Source organism: Poecile atricapillus, chromosome 2, assembly GCF_030490865.1.
Source record: "Poecile atricapillus isolate bPoeAtr1 chromosome 2, bPoeAtr1.hap1, whole genome shotgun sequence".
Lineage (NCBI taxonomy): Eukaryota > Metazoa > Chordata > Aves > Passeriformes > Paridae > Poecile > Poecile atricapillus.
This window is the reverse complement of record NC_081250.1, coordinates 28,442,828-28,461,621: the sequence shown is the minus strand read 5'-3', so window position 1 is coordinate 28,461,621 and position 18,794 is coordinate 28,442,828. Positions and strand designations below refer to the sequence as shown.

Genomic DNA, 18,794 nt, shown 5'->3' with positions numbered 1-18,794 from the left:
TATATATATATATATATATATAAAAAGCCTGGCATTCCCACCTAGAAAGCTATAGAGAAAGTATTTAGGTTCATAGCTTATTGCATCAGATATGCAAATACCTATACTGAATATATGATTCAATGTTAAGGTGACCGTTGCAAAAATAAGGCATTTCAGGACTCGTGAACCCACAGTGTTGTGCTTGGATTTTTAAAAAATGTTTTCTGATAAGAGCACTTAGGTCATTACTGTCACCTAAGACATAACTAGCATTTTACGCTCTTTGATGAACCCTTCAGTAAACTGTTTTAAAGTAGATTTTTTTTTTTTTTTTTTTGACTAATGCCTACCTGTTGTACTTACAGCATAAATAATTTGTTTGAATCATCAGGTGAGTGCTGTTAAGTTATAGTGAGCGAGGAAAATTGCAAAACCACGGATTAGGGTCCCTGTCCTTAAGTGTATTTCAGTTTGCATTTTGATAGCAGTTTAGAAATGTTATCGCCTGTTTTGTCACAGACATAATTCACATCTTTCTTCAGGCACTGTAAACAAGAGAAATGGTTTAATGGCTCCATAAAAGGCACTCTGTGCTGATAGCTGAGATTAGACCCTTTAGTAATGGATTTTTGTGTGTTGGGGGAAGGGGAGGGCTTGGCAGAGGTAAATGTACTGGAAAAGAATCTTGGAGAGACTCTGATGTATCTGAAGTGCCTGCTGCATTGCTGTATGTATTGAGAGATAGATTTAAAGTATGTCAGTGTTGGCCTTATCAGTACAGGGGCCTTTTCTTCTTGCATTTGAAATTTTACCAAGTTTTATCCTGGGTCACCTCAGTCAGTCTAGTACCTGGAGTTGCAGTGCTAGTAGCTTAATCATTTTTACATCTTCTGTCTTTTCATCTTGCTATTGAGTAAAGTCCCCTATATTCAAGCATGTTCAGGAAATCTCTCAAAACTTACATTGCATATTATCAATTTTGCCTCAATTGATGATAAAAATTAGTGAGTGTATTTACAGAATTGTGTTTAGAGAATGGTTTGAGAGCATAAATTTGAAAAGCAGCTCAGAAACAGCATGTTTCGGCCATGACTTACTGTTACTTCCTTTTCAGGTACTCAAAGTCCTCAAACATAATACATGTGAATGTAGTATTACTTAGGAGACATCAAAGTTCACTATAAAATGATTTTATACCATATAGTAAATGCTCTTGACCCACAAGTATGGGATTGGACATTTTTGTCTCTTTGGTCAGTGGAGTCAACAATGCTTGCTGTTAGCCAGCGCCACTGAATTACCTGTTATATTTCATGGTTTTTAAAAGTATGTTTAAAACCATTCTTCCTCAGAAATAAGATTTTATCATGTGTTCTGGGCAGGAATCTGGAGTTTGAAAGTTAAAATATTACTTTTTGTTTAAGGAGAAATGACTTGCCATTTCATATAACAAATTCCTCATTTCTTCTTCATCTGGAATAGTCATCTCTTGAATTGAAAAATATTTTAAGCCATTGCTTAATGCAGTGCATTTCAGGGCTTTCTCAAAAGAAGTAGATTCAGTTCTGTGTGTATACAGAGGTGGTACACTTCCTGTTTCTCAGACTAGAAAGTGTACATATCAGGCTTCTCTGAGACAAACCAATTCCTCCTTTGATTTCAGAGTTCTTAATAAAATTGTTCTTCATTTGTGTGATGTGGTTCTTCATTCTTTGGGTGTTATGAACAAAATGTTCAGGGATTAGGCTGTTGACAGATAGCAAAGGAGAACAGCACTTCTGAAGGATGGATGGCAGGTTTCACCCTGTGTTTTTGCATGTTACATGTGAATTTACTTTGCGGTGAAATCATTATTGCTTTGTATAAAATCTAGGTCTGTACAACAGCACATTATGTATAAGATGCAAGCCCTTCTACTCTGCAGATATAAATAGATGTATTTATGCACAGAGAATATGCATACAGTAATGTATTATACCTTCATCAATTTGCTACAGATGGTAGCAGTCCTTCTGCTTGCTTAAGCCAATGTGTGTTGGCTTTGGAGATGCTCCAGACAGGGTCTGTGGGGCAAGGGTCTGTTTCTAATACTGATAAGCCTGACTTTGCACGGTGTTGAGATGAGGTGTTGAAGCCATCCATCTAAATACACGTTGTAAGATTGTTTGCCTTCCAAGTTCAGAGGCAGTTATCTGTAAGTAATCACTTGGGATGAAATCATGGCCCTTGGTCACTTTTTAAAAAGATCATTATTATGGCAGAGAGCCCCTTACTTTAATAGGGTTGAGACTCTTGTTCTGGGGTTAAGTAAAATGAATTTACCATCAGGAAAAAAGAAGTGGTGAGGAGCTGGTTGTTTAAAATGTCATTTTGTTAATTTGAATGTGTTGGTAGCTGGTATGCTGCACTAAATTTAGATTGTATAAATAAGCAACCCTTCTCTCCTCAAAAGAAAGAGGATTGAGAACATAATATAAAATTCAGTTTAGCAAAAGAGTGTTTGTTTAAATTCTCTTTTAATAGATGCACTATAGAATGAGTGTCACACTAAAATCAGAAGTGATGTGTGGAGGGTTTCAATGATGATACAAAACCTGCTTTGAATGTTTGAAATTTTATTGTTAAAATAAGTCTGTCGTCTTCGGCCACACTTAAGATACGGTCTGAAAGGGCAAATAGCCTTTAAGAAAGCCCCCAAAAAATGCAGTATTTTTATCAGTCTATCTTTTTTTTCCTTTCTACCTCTAAAAGTGTACACTTAAGGAGGTGTAGATAAAGCTTAGCATGGTGACTGTGTCAGGGGAGTGCCTGAGGAAGGCTTTAAATTTTACAGCTACATTATCTTTCTGGCTGTAGTTAAGATAAAGATCTAATATAAAATCACTTTGGTCTGTAATGCTTTCTCTAAATGAAGTGACGGTGTTAACCTACTTGATTTGATACACTTTACCCTAGCTTATAAAACTGGGAGGAAGGTGAGGTAAACTTTAATTAAAACTACGGCACAGATGCCTTCTAGCACTGTGCCCTGTACCTTACTAGGACTGTACAGTAAGCAAAATAAAATGTACCTCGCATTTGAGGCAGCAGGCTGGAGCCGTGTTCAGTGAAAGTAATTTAATTAGTGTTGATCATGACTCCAGATGATGGTGATTTGATAAGGAATAATTTAGTACTTAACAGCCTTTTACATGCACCAACTCCATGTGGGAAGGTAAAGCAAATTGCACAAAATGAATGTGCTGCTTTCACTTGTGCCTGTGCCAGTGAGCTGGAAAACTGCCTGTTAGCAGACGTTCAGGCTCTCAGCACTGTGATGAAATACCCAGCCAGTTCTCCTCACAGGGCTGTAGTGTGGGAGTCTCTGTACTCCCGTTATTTAAAAATAAATAAGGGAAGTAATTTTTCATAACAGATTAACTCCAAGGAAGTAGCAAAGTAAAAATAAAAAAAAAATAAATAGAGCAGCATGTGGCCTTTGTGCAAATATGTGATACTGGCTTTAAAAAAGAGTCTTGTTGCTGTTGTGTTTTAATTTTTTGATTCAAGTTAAGGAGATTGCCTACCTTAGTACTGGAGCCAGTGTCTCAGAGTTGCAGGGCCCATCATATGCATTAAATGTGTGGCATGAATTATTTAACCAAGATATATAAAGGAGAGTCAGCAGTAAAAGTTCACTAGAAACATCCTGAAACAAACTACTGGATATCAGCCTGCTTTGCGATTACTTTGGAAAGCTGACGGGGCTGCATTTTGCCATATTATTAAATCTGAGGATCGCTTTTCAAGAAGTCCATGTTGGCTTCTTTTTAGTGCAAGTCCAGACAGTTTTATTCAGGAAGAATTATTTTCTTCTTGTGATGTTCACATTTTCCATCTCTGTTTCGCTGTGCTTATGCATTTCTATATGTTTTATTGTCTGCTTCTCCTTTCTAATCTTTCCACATAACTGACTATTATTCACCAAATATAATAGCTGAATAGCAGTTTTCTGCTAACTCTTGTGGGTTTTGTGAAAATAGGTGGCAAAATAGAATAGTGTTACATTGCAGATGACTCAACTGAAAGGCAGTAGTAGAAGCTGTCATGTAACAGGGTACGAGAGGATCTGTTTGTGAAAGAGTTCTGTGTACATTGCCCAACCATGAGAAAATCCATGGCAAAAGGCTGGAATCCAGACCTTACTCACAGATGCCAGAGTTTAGTGGTTCTGATGCTCACTTCTTAGACAGCATTTCATTTATCTCCCCAATGAACACTGGCATGTGTAGGCAGATGCATTAGTATCAGAAAATATGTAGTCTGTAACAGTCTTTTCCAAGTTCAGGTGCAAGAGAAGGGGTAAGACGCTACTTGATGGTATATAAAGAGAGCCTGACTTTTTTGCTGAGATTCCCTAACAGGAACTGCTGCATGTATGTGGATTTTTACGGAGATACAAGTACCTGCATCAGGCTGGAAAGTGATGTTCATACTGTGCTGTTTTGGTGACAACATCAAAAATCAGTGATAAGATCATGTCTGAATTCTAGGCATCTCAGAGTTCAGAAATGCATTAACAACCTCATCTTATTTAAAATTTGACAGGTGTGCTTTCAGGCTGTTACATACCTGTCTTTTAGTCCTTTGTCCTCCTAGCCAGTTACTTAGGTTTGGCAATGCCAGGTGAACATTGAATTTTCTTCTGCTTTAATTTTGGTTAAGATCGGATACAAAATAAGGAAAGTTGTCTGGCGTAAATGAATTTCCTGATTAACCTTGCCTTTACTTTTGGCCTTTCTCTTAATACAGGCCAACTTGTGCTTCTAATTAATTCTGCATTTCTGTCACACCCCTCTGGATTTTTTTTTTAGCTTTTAAAAAGTATGACCTTTTTTTTTTTTTGTCTGTCTATATCACATTTACTATTGAATTTGGTCAGACCAGGATTTTATCTTGTTTATTTTTAAGAAAAATTACTTAAGCATTTTCTTCTGAATTTTTTTTAGATGGTATTTACAATTAAAACTGCATATAATCATCCAGTTTAAAGGGTTTAGCTGCAAATTTTCAAGCATTCTGTGGGACAAAAGCATTACTGATCATATACTTGAGGCTGATATATCTCAAATTTATTTTGGATTCGTTTGTGTGGCACTCTTTGAAGTGGACTACTATTGCATTTGTAGCTAAAAGCTACCTCTGATATTACTTAGAAACATTTGGTGCCTGGGAAGTATTTTCCCTCTGACAACATTTACAGTAGTTAAGCCAAATATAAGTGGGCTGTTATTTTCCTGCTAATGAGATGGGATGCTGGCCATCATTCTATTAAACAATAGAAGTGATAATAGCCAATGTGAAGGATCTCTGGTGTCTATTTTTCAGTCGACACTCAAAGAAATATTTGAAATGTTTATTTCCTATATTGTTTTTATTATTACAATGGTTTAATTAATTATGTGTTTAATTAGCAGTGTCGAGCTTACTTGGGAAGGCTAATTGTTGATATTGTACTTGGGTTTTAATTGCATTCTCCTTCTCTTTCCAGTGGCTTTTCATGGTCTCCCTGTGAAAATCAAGAAGGAACCCCATAGCCCATGTTCAGAACTTGGCTCTGCTTGCAGTCAAGAGCAACCATTCAAGTTCAGTTATGGGGAAAAGTGCCTGTACAATGTCAGGTAAAGCAATTAGGAGCATGTTTGCAGTGAAAACTGCTAGTTTAAATGAAGACTGACTAAAGAGTAATAAAACCATAATAGAGATCTTATAAAAGTTACCTCTTCAGCAGATAACAGACTGATGAGATAATGCATTTAGCTGATGAACACTGATGGATTTGTTTACAGTTGTATCAAACACTTACATAAGAGTTTTAAAGCAGTGTTTTTCATGAAAATGCACATCCTCCATTCTTCCTTCATGGGAGCTAGCCAGAGTTTAAAAACCCAGGGTACAAGCATGAAATAGAAGGAAGGAATATCTTGTTTTTCTGTGAGCTGTGTTGAAAGTACTTTCAAAATGCATTATGCACATTAGGAAAGAGAGATCTGTGTAACAGGCAAGGGATTGGCAGGTCTGAGCAACACATTAGGTATTTGACAAATTGTGCAGATGTTGTATGTGTATATTCCTGGGTGATTACCTTTTAAAACAGTGTTTCATCAGTCCCTGCATCTTTGATAGTTACTCAAAAGCAAGTTGTCTTCTTTTATAGGCATAGATAATAAAAGCTTTATTTATTTGTGGGTGGTGGAGGGGCTTGATACCTCTTCATTCCTTATTGACTTACTTTTGGTTGCATTTACTTCTTACATGACACTCCTTCCTTCAGTGTCAGCAGTGAAGGATTTCTTATTGACGTTTCAGTCTATTTTAGAATCTTTCATCTAGCTTTGATTCTCATTAATGTATTACGAAAACTGTTAGCACTTAAAGCATTATAACATTTAACTTTTTGGATATGGGGGGAAAAAAAAGGAAAAGACTGGCAACTTTGCCAGTTATAAGGAGTGATTTTGGTTTCAAAAATCAAATTAATCCTTTGATGGATTTGATGGATGCTAAGGGACCTGACATAGGAAACTATGCAAGCTTGTGCTTACTATATTCCTAATGTCTGCATTTCTCCTGGTAAGAAACAGCCATGATCAAAGTGTTCTCAAGTCTTTTCCTGATTTGAGACACCCTTGAAAATAGCATCTATGTATTTGTAAGACTAGTAGTTTATTTTTGAGAGAGAGAGGGGGAAAAAGCCCTATCAGGAGAGGCTGCTGACATCCTAGTATGGGTAGCTAAGCTAGCATACCATTGTTTTTCTGGGTCAGATCCCTTCCCTCTGGCTGTATTGTTTTACTGTCTCACTTTGTGGTTTGTGCAAAAGAAAAAGAGCCTTGACAGGCACTGTCAGCTCTTTGTGCTCTAGTCCAGGTGCTTCTACTTTTATGTATTTTGTATACATCCTGTTAGAATGTGACTGTAAGATTGAGTCCTTTAAAAATACATTTCTGTGCCTCAGAGAAGAAAATGCTGCACTGAATCACTTGCCTCTAACATGACTTCTTCATTGCTCTTCTTAATGTAAAGTTGAGAATTCTTCTGCCCCAAACTGGTTCATAAGTTAACTATAATCACAAGCTTCTAAATGGGGCACTTGTGATTTTTTTCTGGATGTAGATACTATGGTTTTGGTTTTTCTTCTTTCTTTGGAAAAAATAACCTGCCTTACTTTTCCCTTGCCTTACTAATAGTGCCTATGATCAGAAACCACAAGTGGGAATGAGGCCCTCCAACCCACCAACGCCATCCAGCACTCCCGTGTCACCGCTGCACCATGCCTCCCCAAACTCCGCTCAGACTCCTAAACCTGACCGGGTTTTCCCTACCCACCTTCCTCCATCCCAGTCCATTCAAGACAACAGCTTCCCTATGGATCACAGGTAAAACACAAAACCCATGAAGAAGGTGCAGAAGGTGCTTAGTTTGTGGCTACCACTCTCTTACATAGGGTACCACTGGCTTCCTGCCCACAACTATTCCCTTTTATGGTTGGTGCACTAGTGTATGAGTTCACATTGGCAGTGACAGAATTTAAATTACATGTTGGTTCGGTCTTGTGAGAGTGATTACAGTATGCTGGATAATCTCAACTAGGCTCCCTTTCCCACGAAAAGTTGGACCTGATGGTCTTTCAAGGTCTCTTCTAACCTGGGCTACTCTATAGTTTTGTGATTCACTTGAGGCTAGACAGCTCTTTGAGGTGATGAAGTCACTAGCAAGCATGTTCCTAACTATAAATATCTGGCCTCTCGCTAAGCAGTTCACCTATCTAAGGGATAAGTGGCCATGCTTCAGAATTCTGTGTTCCTGCTTCAGAATATTCTTTAGAAGGGTGGATCATTTTTCCAAGCCCTTTCATAATATAGCATTTCCAAAAAAGATGCCAACATAAACCGTGATTAAATAACATTAGTCTAAGTAAAAGCCACAAGAGTTAGAGACTAGAATTAAAGCTTAAACTGTCCTTAAGTCACCCTGTTTTGTTTTGATATGTTAGAAATCCCCAGGCTACTACCTTTCTTAGCTCAGTTTTGCAACAGATATGCTCAGTGGATTTCCCTGTTTTTTCAGTCCAAACACTTGTTTGTGGAATTCAATTTACCCTAACCTTTATTGCATGAACCTGTTTTTGTATGCTGAGTTTTGATTGCCCTTGAACATTTAAAATTCCAATGGTGTGTAAAGAGATATATGTTCAGAAACTTGTTTTACCTCTTAACTTTTATCAAATTAAGAAAGACCTGAAAAGAAAAACAGTTGTTGGGAGTGTGATTTGCATGCTTCTGCTCTAATAAGGGCTGTCATCTTCAGGGATTTGTGCAGATCACTTCTGAAGGAGGTTACTAATGTTAATATTGCTGTTTTGTGCTCTGCTGAGATAGCTTTAAATACCACCGAGGTTCTCTACAAGCCCTTCTGGCCACCAAGAAACACTGAATTGCACCCTTCACCTGCCATAGTCCCCATCCCCTCCCCAGCCGTGACTGTGGTCTAACCACAAAGGCCCCCAGTGAAGCCAGGCAGTGGTTTAGATTACAGCATGACGGATAAATGTGTATCTGTACGTGCACCAAAGTCGAGCTGCCAGGAGACTGAAATCTGCAGAAGCTAAGTGGTTTACGTGCAGAGAACAGTAGTAAGATTTTTCAGACAAAAAAATCTTTTGTTATAAAGCAACTTGTAAAAAGAGCACTGTATGTCAGCCCTAACTTGAGTATTTATAGACATTTGCATCTATCCTAGTGTAATTTCTATACCCATAACTCTTGCTCTGTGTAAGCTTTGTAGGTTCTTTACGTGATTTCTCCTCCCTCGCTCCCCCATCTTTGATTTTCATGTTCTTTAGGACATTTTGCACTAATGCTTCCCTTCTATTACAGAACATCATGTGTTCTAGCAGAGTCCAAAATAGCTGACTCAAGGAGAAAAAATATATGTATGTGTATATATATATATATATGTATAGATATATTTTTTCCCATTTTTCAAGAAAGGTGGAATTATAGTGGAAGATATGAAGATATTTCCCCCCATTTTCTTATTTATTTTGAATCCTGTGTATGAAGCAAACATGTACTTCATATTTTTGTGAAATCCAAATTTTCCTGACTTACAAGGTGAGCTACTACTACAATGAGTGTATTCAGAAAATGTCATTTAAGCAAATTACCTGCCTTTGTGAGTTCTTATACGAGTCTATAACTCAAGCCATAATTATTTTGGAACATGCATTGGTGGCATAGGGATAGCATTAGTATCTAGTACGTACAGCCCATACATCTTCATACAGGGCATGAGTATGTGAACGATAAGTGGTCCTAACAAGTACCAACAGGAAACAAATCCACTTGTATAAACAAATGGCTTGATTCCATACAAAGCTTCCAGTACAACAAGTATTATTAACTTCCTTTGAGGCTTTGTGAGTGAGCCTGTTTCTTATTTTATCTTCAAGTTGCAATTTTCTGATTCACTCCTTGACAGTTCTTAATGATAATTTCTGCTTCTTTTTTTGGCTAATGAAAAAAGGAAAAAAAGGAAATGAATGCAGTGTCAGTCAGCCTAACTGTTTCATAATACATTTGAGTTTCTAAGTTTATTTTCTGCAGGTGTAGGTGGAATTGCAAAACCCAATGTTACAGCGCAGTACTCTTTCTGCTGCAAAAATTATAGTATTTACAGCAGCATTAGAAAAATTCATTTTGTCCCCACTACCGCATTGTAATAGTTTCTATCTCTGTAGTTTCCACGGTATTTATAATTAAGCTGCTATAGTAAATATTTGTCAGAACAAGTTACACCGTATTATGACAGATGGTAGTAGAGTTTAAATTGGTTTAGAAACATGTACTACCTGTGAGTTGATATTCAAGGATTTTACTGTTTGTGCAATCAAACCCCTGCATTGTGCTTCTCAACAGTTTTCTCCAAAAGAAAGTCTTTAGTGTGTGAACCAAAGTTAGTTCAGATCCGAAGTACAGGAAACTCAGGAATGATTCATTTTTTCGTGTGTGACAGTAAGAAGCTACCAAAGAAAGGCACAAGTTACTTTTTTTTAAACGTGTCTTGTTTATAATAAGTGATAACAGGACTAGTAAGCAGTTTTTCGCAATAACATTTCATCTGCTGTTGGTTTATGTGACACAATATTGATGCTGTGGTGGTTACTACTGTGGAAATCTGCAGGAGATAACAGGAAGACGTCATGCAGTCATCAGGGCCCAGTGGGAAAATAGCATCCTGGTACTCTTCTGTATGTTCTGAACCTGCAGATGTCCAAGTAATTACATTCAGGGCTTTTAGTTCAGGTAGATAGGTTTTATGGACGAAAAAGCAAGCACAGGTTCTTGAGATTAGCATTGCATGTAAATCAAGATAATTTAAAACTAAATTCTCTTATTTTATGCCTACTGAAGAGCATTTGGGCATAGCAAATGGCAGTGTGGCTTGCACAGATTACAACTTCCATGTAGAAAAGACTAAGGGGAAAAGTTAAGGCAGGAGAGTAATTAATCATCGCGGCAAAAATTTGTACCCTCTCCTTTTACTGGGGTGCTGACATTCCCTTCCTGTTACAGTTAGAATGCAGTGCCATCCTTGCAAGTCGATTTCTCATGATATTACCCCCAAGAGGACAGAACACTGGACTTTTACCCTGGAATGTTTCCAAATGTTAAAGCAGACAATATTCTATTCAAAATGTGTTTATTGTGGTCAGAATGGTTTCCGTGTATCAGTAAGATGGGTAAGAGTGAATTAGAGCATGAGCAAGATGTTGCTAGCATTTGTGAAAGAGCTGAGAACTACCTATGCCTCCTTCATGTCACTGTGGTAGAACATCAGTCTTTCTACTCTTTTGAAGCTGGTGTGTTTCCTGTTTGTGTCTTCTGTTGAGGGAAGATATTGATAGCAAAGAGGATGTGGTGGGGACAGGTCTTAGAGCTGGTATTGATAGGTGGGATTTTCATTTGTTTGCTTGCTGCTGCTGTACAATGACAGTGATCCTGATGGGAGCGCTTGGCATGATCATAAACAAAATGTTTGTTATTGAGAAAGTGATACAGCCGCTAATAATGAATTCTGAAGATCTTTGGGAAATGGAATGTAGCTCAAGTCCTTTACATGACCTCTCTAATTTGTGTTCTAGATTTCGCCGCCAGCTCTCTGAACCTTGCAATTCTTTCCCACCTTTGCCTGCAATGCCAAGGGAAGGACGTCCAATTTATCAGCGTCAGATGTCTGAACCAAACATTCCTTTCCCACCTCAAGGTTTTAAGCAGGAGTACCACGATCCAGTTTATGAACACAACGCTATGGTTGGAAGTGCAGCCAGTCAAAATTTCCCCCCTCCTCTGATGATTAAACAGGAACCTAGGGATTTTGCATATGATTCAGGTAGGTAAGATTCTCCTTTAGTTCTGCATAGCAAAGGGATATGTGAGTCCAAGTCAGTGCTATTGATATTTTGATCCTATGAAATGAAACTCGTTCTCTTGACACTTACATCGCACAAATTATGTCTGAGACAGCTTACAAAGTATTAAGATTACTTCATTAGACAGTGTGACTCGTGCCACCATTTCTTGCTCTTTAAAGGGTTTAATTTTCTAGAAATCTCTGTTCAGAAATGTTTAAGAAGTCAAGGAAGAAAGTAACGGGTGCAGATTTGCTTTATTAAGAGGGGACTTGTTCTGTACTGTCTCATCTATGACCTCTGAATTTGTGTGCTCCATTTTATGAGTTCTTCCATCTGCCTGCCAGAAATAGAGGACTTCTTCTCTTGCTTGCATTACTTTAAATCAGGAGTAACTCCACTGAAGTGGGGTTTATACAGCTATAAAACCGATGAGGGAGAAGAATTGGCCAAATTGGTGTCAGCTTCTCAGTTTGTGCATACTGCTGTGTTTTGTGGAGGTACATAATCTGAGATGCCAGGTTGCTGATGTAGAGAATACGCTGTTGCTGTTAATAATGTTTATTATGATTGTGCTTATGGGGCAACTGGAACGGAACCTTATTGCTCTACAGACAGTACAAAACAGAGGAGATGGTGGCAGAGTCTGCTCTCAATAGCTTCTGATCAAAATAGAAAAGATAAGGAATAGAAAGGATAGAAAAATAAATCAAGGGAGTAACATCGTAAATGTTGGATAAAATTTCAACGTAATATTTGTATTATACTTGGGAAAAGAATGAGAGAATTAAGAAGTTAAAAAAGAAATTTAGTGATGAATACCAAGTAACAAGGCGAAGGAAGCTACAATGAGGAAAGCTGGAAAGGTGGTATGGAAAGAAGCTGAGATTAAAACATGAGGAGTGCTCTAGGTGGGGTTAAACCATTGATTGGTATGAAGCCAAGATAATGCAATCAAAATGTTTTTCAGTTTTAGTGTGATTTCTGCAGCTCTGCAGTGTCTGCCTCAGTCCTGCTTTGTGTATGCCACGCTGTTGAAAGTGAGGGAGTTCAGCATGTCCCAGCTATGCTTCTGGAGGAGGGTACATTGCTTTCGTACAAATCCATGCTGACTTGGGCAGGGGGAATGGATAGCTCTCTCTGACTTCAGTCTGACTCCCCCTTCTTGGTGCTGCTGTACTCCCAGAGCTTTCCTTCTGATTCAGTCTCTGGCTAGATGCTTTTGCAGTTTATATTCCATTTATATATGACAGCTGAGTTGAAGTGTCCTTTGAAATTTTAGCTCATGACAAACTATCTTGCAATTTGATATAGCGTAGAACTGTTTTTTTATTTTCTTTCTCTAGATAATGCTGTCTATTTGGTGGGCTATTTTGTGGTTTCATTAATATAAAGTCCTTGTTATAGAGTAGATCTCAATGTTAGAATGGACAAATTTGGAAAGTAGAGCTGCTTTTTCCTTTTTTTTTTTCTTAACAAGCGAAGAACCAGTCCTTAGGAAAATTCGAGTTAGCCCTTAACAGGGAGGAGACTAGGGGTGAAATATTTCTCCAAGCTGAAATATAAGACAAAATGAAAATGAAATCAAATTACAAGGATCAGATCCAGAGCTCAACCCATTTTTTGATGAAGGTTCTGAGATCTGTGGCTTTGTGGAGTTGTGTATCCCTAGTCCTAGAGCATATGGGAGAGACTGTGTAGGTCATGTGGCAGTGGATAATAAATGGAGGACTGCAGCTTCAGGAACTGCCAGTCCCTTGCAACCTTCACAAGCACTGTTATTCATCCTGCTAAATTAAAGGTCAAAATAGGCCTTTTTGTAAATATGCTTCTTATTTGGCTCAGAAGTGGGATCTCCTTACTGCATACTGTTACTTTAAATCTGAGTTGGCTGCTAACATTCATCTTTCTTTGGAATGCTCTGTATGGATGAAAGCAGGAAATTTTATTCTGAAATGAAGATGTACAAACTTGTATCCAGTCCTGTCATGCCTATTTATTTTGTGCCAGCAAGAACAACATTCCACTTTATAATAATGATCTTCAAGCAAAATTGTTGCTTCTTTTGTAGATGAATGATTAGTTTTAAAAAATGTAATAGCTGTGTAACCAGTGGTCATGAAAAATTAATCTGTTGGTATCAGGAAGTACTTTTATTGGCCTCAGAATCACTGCATTTAAGTTGACACATCTGTACACTCCATAAATTGCAGTCAACGACTGTGGTCTGTTGATATTTTGTCTTGTTACCATCTGTTCTCTAGAAACCATCATTTTCCATCCTTGCTAAGAGTACATTAAATAACCCCTTAGGAAACATAATGTATTTGTCACTGAATCATTGATTTCATTTTTCACCTATGGATGTTCAGGGTAGGAGAAATGCCAGACTACAAAGTCTTTTTTTTCATTGTATTTTATTGCAGCTCAGATAAGAATATAGAAACATATTTAAAAAGTTCATTGTAATGCACTGAGATGTTCCTTTTGGGATGTTTTTGAAAGAGGCTCATAAAAGTTCATCACTGTTGTGCACTATTCTTTTATACTTTGTGGGAAGCTGATGAATGAAAAGCATTATTATAGAATGATTACAACTCTATTAAAACATGACATTAATTATGACATGGGAAATGGCAGATCAATTAGTTGTAATTGTAATTGCAGGTATGCAATTTCTACTGCAGAATAGAGATAATGGAGATGTTTGAGATAATGGAAAAAGAAAAATGTCAACAGAGTAGAGGCTCTTCCTTATCCATCCATGCTTCTAGAAGTCACAGTGCATCATATATGTTCAATCAGACATTTTCTGCCATGGATTTTTTTTTTTTTTCATCAGATGTATTTAGTACTTTATGGTACATCTAGCAACTTTAGTCACAGAAGTGCAGCCGGGGACATAGAGAGCTTTGAGACTTTGCTTGGTTAATGAATAGACTCCAAAAGGCTTCCTTAGACCTTTGTTTACAAGGCCTAATAGTGGATATTCCTGTACAGTTAGCACTTAGAGAATTTAGTGATGTATTCAGGTACTTAAACAAAAAGGTCAAACTTGATATGGCTTGTCTCTTCTGCATTTTGTTTTTGAGCAGGATCTTCACAGGCTTAACCCTTCCTACATGATGTAGTGTATTTGCAAATACTCTAAGGTATGACTCTAGCTGTGTGTGTATCAATAAATGCTAAAAATCAAGTTTTATTAAAAATCAAAATGACATCTTAAATTATTAAGTTTAAATCTTAAATTTGGTTTTGCCCAATTGAAATTGTTTTTTTTTTTGGTTGAGAAATTTTTGTGACCATATCTTTGGAAACTGAAATTTGTCACACAGGGATAAAGGAGATGAATAGAGAAGGAACTGTTACTTGCATATATTGGTTACTGATTACCAGGAATTTTTCTGTTGAAATTTAGATAGATTCAGTACTTCCTGAATGTGTTACAGGCATTAGCAGGGCTGTTCTCACAGTTTCATTTCAGGGTAGCCTCACAATTAATATGCTTGAACAAACCTTAGAAAATTTGGATTCTCTCCCTGTCACTTCTGAGACACTAGTCACATCACTTAAAGAATGAACTCTCCAGACAGAATTATTAGCCTCCATGTCTTTCTTTCTGAGTTGCTCATCCCTTTAATTCCTGAAGTCTCACAAGCAAATACCTTGTGTTGGCAAGTGAGAATGGATGGTGAACTGCCCCTCTACTAAGAGAAATGAGTGCAAGCGGAGAGATAAATCAGATATATAAACCTGTTTTCTTTTTGATACCCGATTAGAACCGGGTGATTTTTAAAAGAACATTATGTGCTACAAACGCTCATATCCTAGCTGCTAGGGACTTTGTATTTCTAGATGAAGAATGACGGGAACATCTGATAAGGGTCTCAGTATAGGCAGTATAAAAATTCATAACACTGGAAATCTGGCAGAAGCAATGTGGCTACTTTGAGAAACCTTGTTGGAGCTGGAATGGGCTTTACTGGGGCCTAAAGTTGACCATTTCTTTTCTTGAAATCTAGTGCTTCAGTACAGAGACAACTTCCAGCCCCTGTGACAAATGGAGCAGGGGCTCTGTGTCCTAAGCTGTCTGCAGCATGGCTTTCCCTCCACAAAGAGCTTTGACCTGTGCACTCACGGCAATAGTGCCAAAGCAAAAGGCTGTATCATACTTGCAGCAAAGGATTTGTATAAAGTTTGTGCAGGAAATTGTTAATTGTGACACTTATAAACCTCCTAAGTTTGCTCTTACAGGTATAGAATGTTGGTAGCATTCTGCCATCCATGTTATAAATGTATTTACTTAATGACGGGAAAAAGAATAAAATGCAAGAGTCCTCTCAAATACCTGATGAGGTGTTTTTTTGAAAAGCATGTCAGTGGGTGTTAAAATGAAAAAAGACCCCCTAGTGCTGCATTCTTCCCTAGGTGTCAATGTATTCTTAAATTTGGGGGTTTGCAGAAGAAAGTGTAAGAGAAAGTGTTGAATTGAAATTTCAAGGGGAAAAAAATATTTTTTCAGGTTATATTTATTTGCAGGTTGATTTCTCTATTGTACCTCTGAAGGCAAAATTTAGATATTTGGAGATGCTAGTGTGAAGAGAAAAAGTCAGTTGGAGAGAGTTCTGGTTTGCTTCTTTCCAGGATATTCTCTAGTATATTGGTCAGGGCAGCATTTAAAGTGATACAAGTCATGGTGCTTCCACTGCTGTTTTTGATTATGTTGGCTAATTTTTGTACAGTGCTCTGAAAATATAAAGTTCTGTGTGAGTGCTAAGAATTATTACTACTGTTTCTCCTCTGGGAGATTATTTCACAGACAAATAGACTTCAAAGTTAAGAAATATTTCTTGATCATAAGCCTAAATTTTCTCTTTGATCCATTGCATTCCCTTGCTCATAGGGTTTACCTCTTTATAAACAATTTATTGGTATTAATGTTCCACCTCTAAATCACTGTAGATGGATTGTGTGTATGCTCTAGATTGAGATCTTATATCTTGCTTCAAAAGTCTTCCAGCTGCTTAGTCTTTTCCTCAAATTCTCTCCAAATTTCCTTTCTCTTTTTTCTCTTCACCACCCCCCCCTTTTTTTTTTAATCAGGTTGCAAATACTTGCAGTTTTTTGAATGCATTTTTATAAAATGCTCTGTGAAACAGAACTGACTTTATCCTGTTCCTGGTTATGGTGCTTTGGTATACACATCTCAAAACTGCATCATTTTATGGCCTTAAAGAAATCTTTATACACAGAAGTACAATTGTTCTCAATGATAATCCAGGTGGCATGAAGGCAGGAGGGGACAAGGGACAGGGTTTTGCTCTTGAGTTAGGAGGTTTAAGAGCTCTCCCCTCCTCGATTTTGGTTTTGCAGTTTTCCCTGTGGTTTAAAATATTTTATCCTTGTGTTCTGGGAACTTGGATTTACTGTGTTGCTTCACTGAATGAGTATGAATTTTGTTCAATAGTTAAGCTGCACTGGACTTTGTACTTGTTCTTAAAACACAAATCTGCTGTCAGACTGTATGGGAGCAGAAAATAAGAGCATCTGATAGGGAAACTTGGGAAACCTGGACTTCAGAAGATTGCTGTGAAAGACAGAAATTTAACTTTTCACTTGCTGTCAGTCTAGCTGATTTCCCCTATTCACTATTTTTGTCTGAAATAAATCTATAGCTAGAAATTATTTTATTTTGTCATCTTATCTTTATGAACAAAGGAAAACCTGAATACCAAGTTACTGTGAGTATATAGGCAGGAGATGATATTTTTGTTTTCAAGGCAGACAATACGATCTGAAAAATTGTCCTGCAGTCCCTGTTTTTCAAAGAAATGGATAAATATCCTCTAAATCTACAGTTACAGTAAGTGGCACTGGCTAATGATTTGATTTGAGGATTGAGAGCGCAGTCTGGATTTACTCTTTGTGCATTAAGGCAGGTCAAATGGACACAGGCTGCATTTTAAATCAGTAATGGAAGGCTGAAGCCTGCCTTAAACCAATCACATCAGCCTTGCCCAAGACCAATTGATCCCAAGAGACTGAGCCCTGTGAGCACAGCTTTTATATGAATGGACTCTGTGCAGCCTGAAGTTTCATTCATAAAATGGATGCTGAAAGGAAAAAAAAAAAAAAAAGCCAACTCACACACGCCAAACCCTGGAATGTCCATTTATGCAGAGCTGAAGGGTGTAGTGTTCCCTCAGCTGCTGCTTGCCAGTTGCCTTAAAGTAATGATTAATGCTGCTTGGCCCTGCCTGCCTGCAACCTGACACCATTTATGGCCTTGGTGTGTTTCTAATGTATAGTGAATGAGAAGGCTACATTCTCAAATCAGAAACATAAACAGGAACTGGTTGGTCTGAATTCCATTCAAATATGTCACTTCAGCCGTGCAGTGTTTGTCCAACTTCGATTTTACAGGCAGGGAATGGGGCGGGGGAGAAAAAGCAACACAGACATTTTTGCACTAAGATTACCAACAAAAGGAGAGAGGGAGAGAGAAAATACTGCTGTCTTTTGTTGAACTCAAAGGAGAGCAATGTTTAAGATACATTTTACAGTTACTGAGGTTAATAAAAGCAAATACATGATTTTAAAGTATGCTGAAAAGATCAGCTCCATGTGGAATTTCAATTCAGAGCTGAATGTATGAGCCTTTGTTTTCCTGTTCTGCTGTACAAAAAGTTACACATCGCCTAGACAGGCTGTTGACATCTGGTCTCACAAAATGCATTACATGTTGTCATAGATCTAAAAAACAAAGTTGTGGAAAGGAAGATGTTTGCTTAAGGTTTTTTCTGTATGTTTGTAATATTTCTGTTTAGACATGAACCAGTGGGGCCAAACCTAATTGTCTGACAAGTTTTTGTGAATTGAGGTGTAAGAAATTAAACTAACGATTTTAATTATCTATTTTTAGAAGGAAGTGTATGTGTATCTATAAGTTTACATACTTGTGAGTTTGTTTTTTTCCCCTGGATTGCTGGCACAAAGGCTGGTGACAGAGAAAATGAATACAACCTTCCATTCTGTATGTTTTCTCTCTGTATTCATAATAATTTGGGAAAAGATTGCTTAATTTTAAAATTTATTTTAGAGAATTTTTATCTCTTTTTGCTCATTTAATTTCAGTGCATCTATGTTTTTTTTTCACGCTGAATCTGCTACTGAAAAAATAATGCTGACTTTTGTATTGCCAGGACCTTACCAATTTTTGTGACTCTGTTCATTACATAGCTTGTAGGGGATAAAGCTTTTAAAGGTGGTTGAACTAAGCCTTGATCCACTCAAGCATTTGAGTGGTGAAATATGCTCAAGCAATTCCTGTATAAGGAGTTTGTAATTAGTTCTAGTATTT

The 18,794-nt window shown here is 37.5% G+C and overlaps 1 protein-coding gene across 3 annotated transcripts in view; it reads left to right on the top strand.

The window, feature by feature from the left end:
• ETV1 (ETS variant transcription factor 1) overlaps positions 1-18,794 on the top strand; it is a 65,850-nt gene that overhangs the window by 28,346 nt on the left and 18,710 nt on the right. For all 3 annotated transcript variants that reach the window (XM_058833375.1, XM_058833376.1, XM_058833377.1), the window contains 3 exons: positions 5,513-5,642; positions 7,212-7,400; positions 11,168-11,415. In XM_058833375.1, coding sequence (XP_058689358.1) covers positions 5,513-5,642; positions 7,212-7,400; positions 11,168-11,415 — 567 coding nt within the window. The remainder of the gene's footprint in view (positions 1-5,512; positions 5,643-7,211; positions 7,401-11,167; positions 11,416-18,794) is intronic.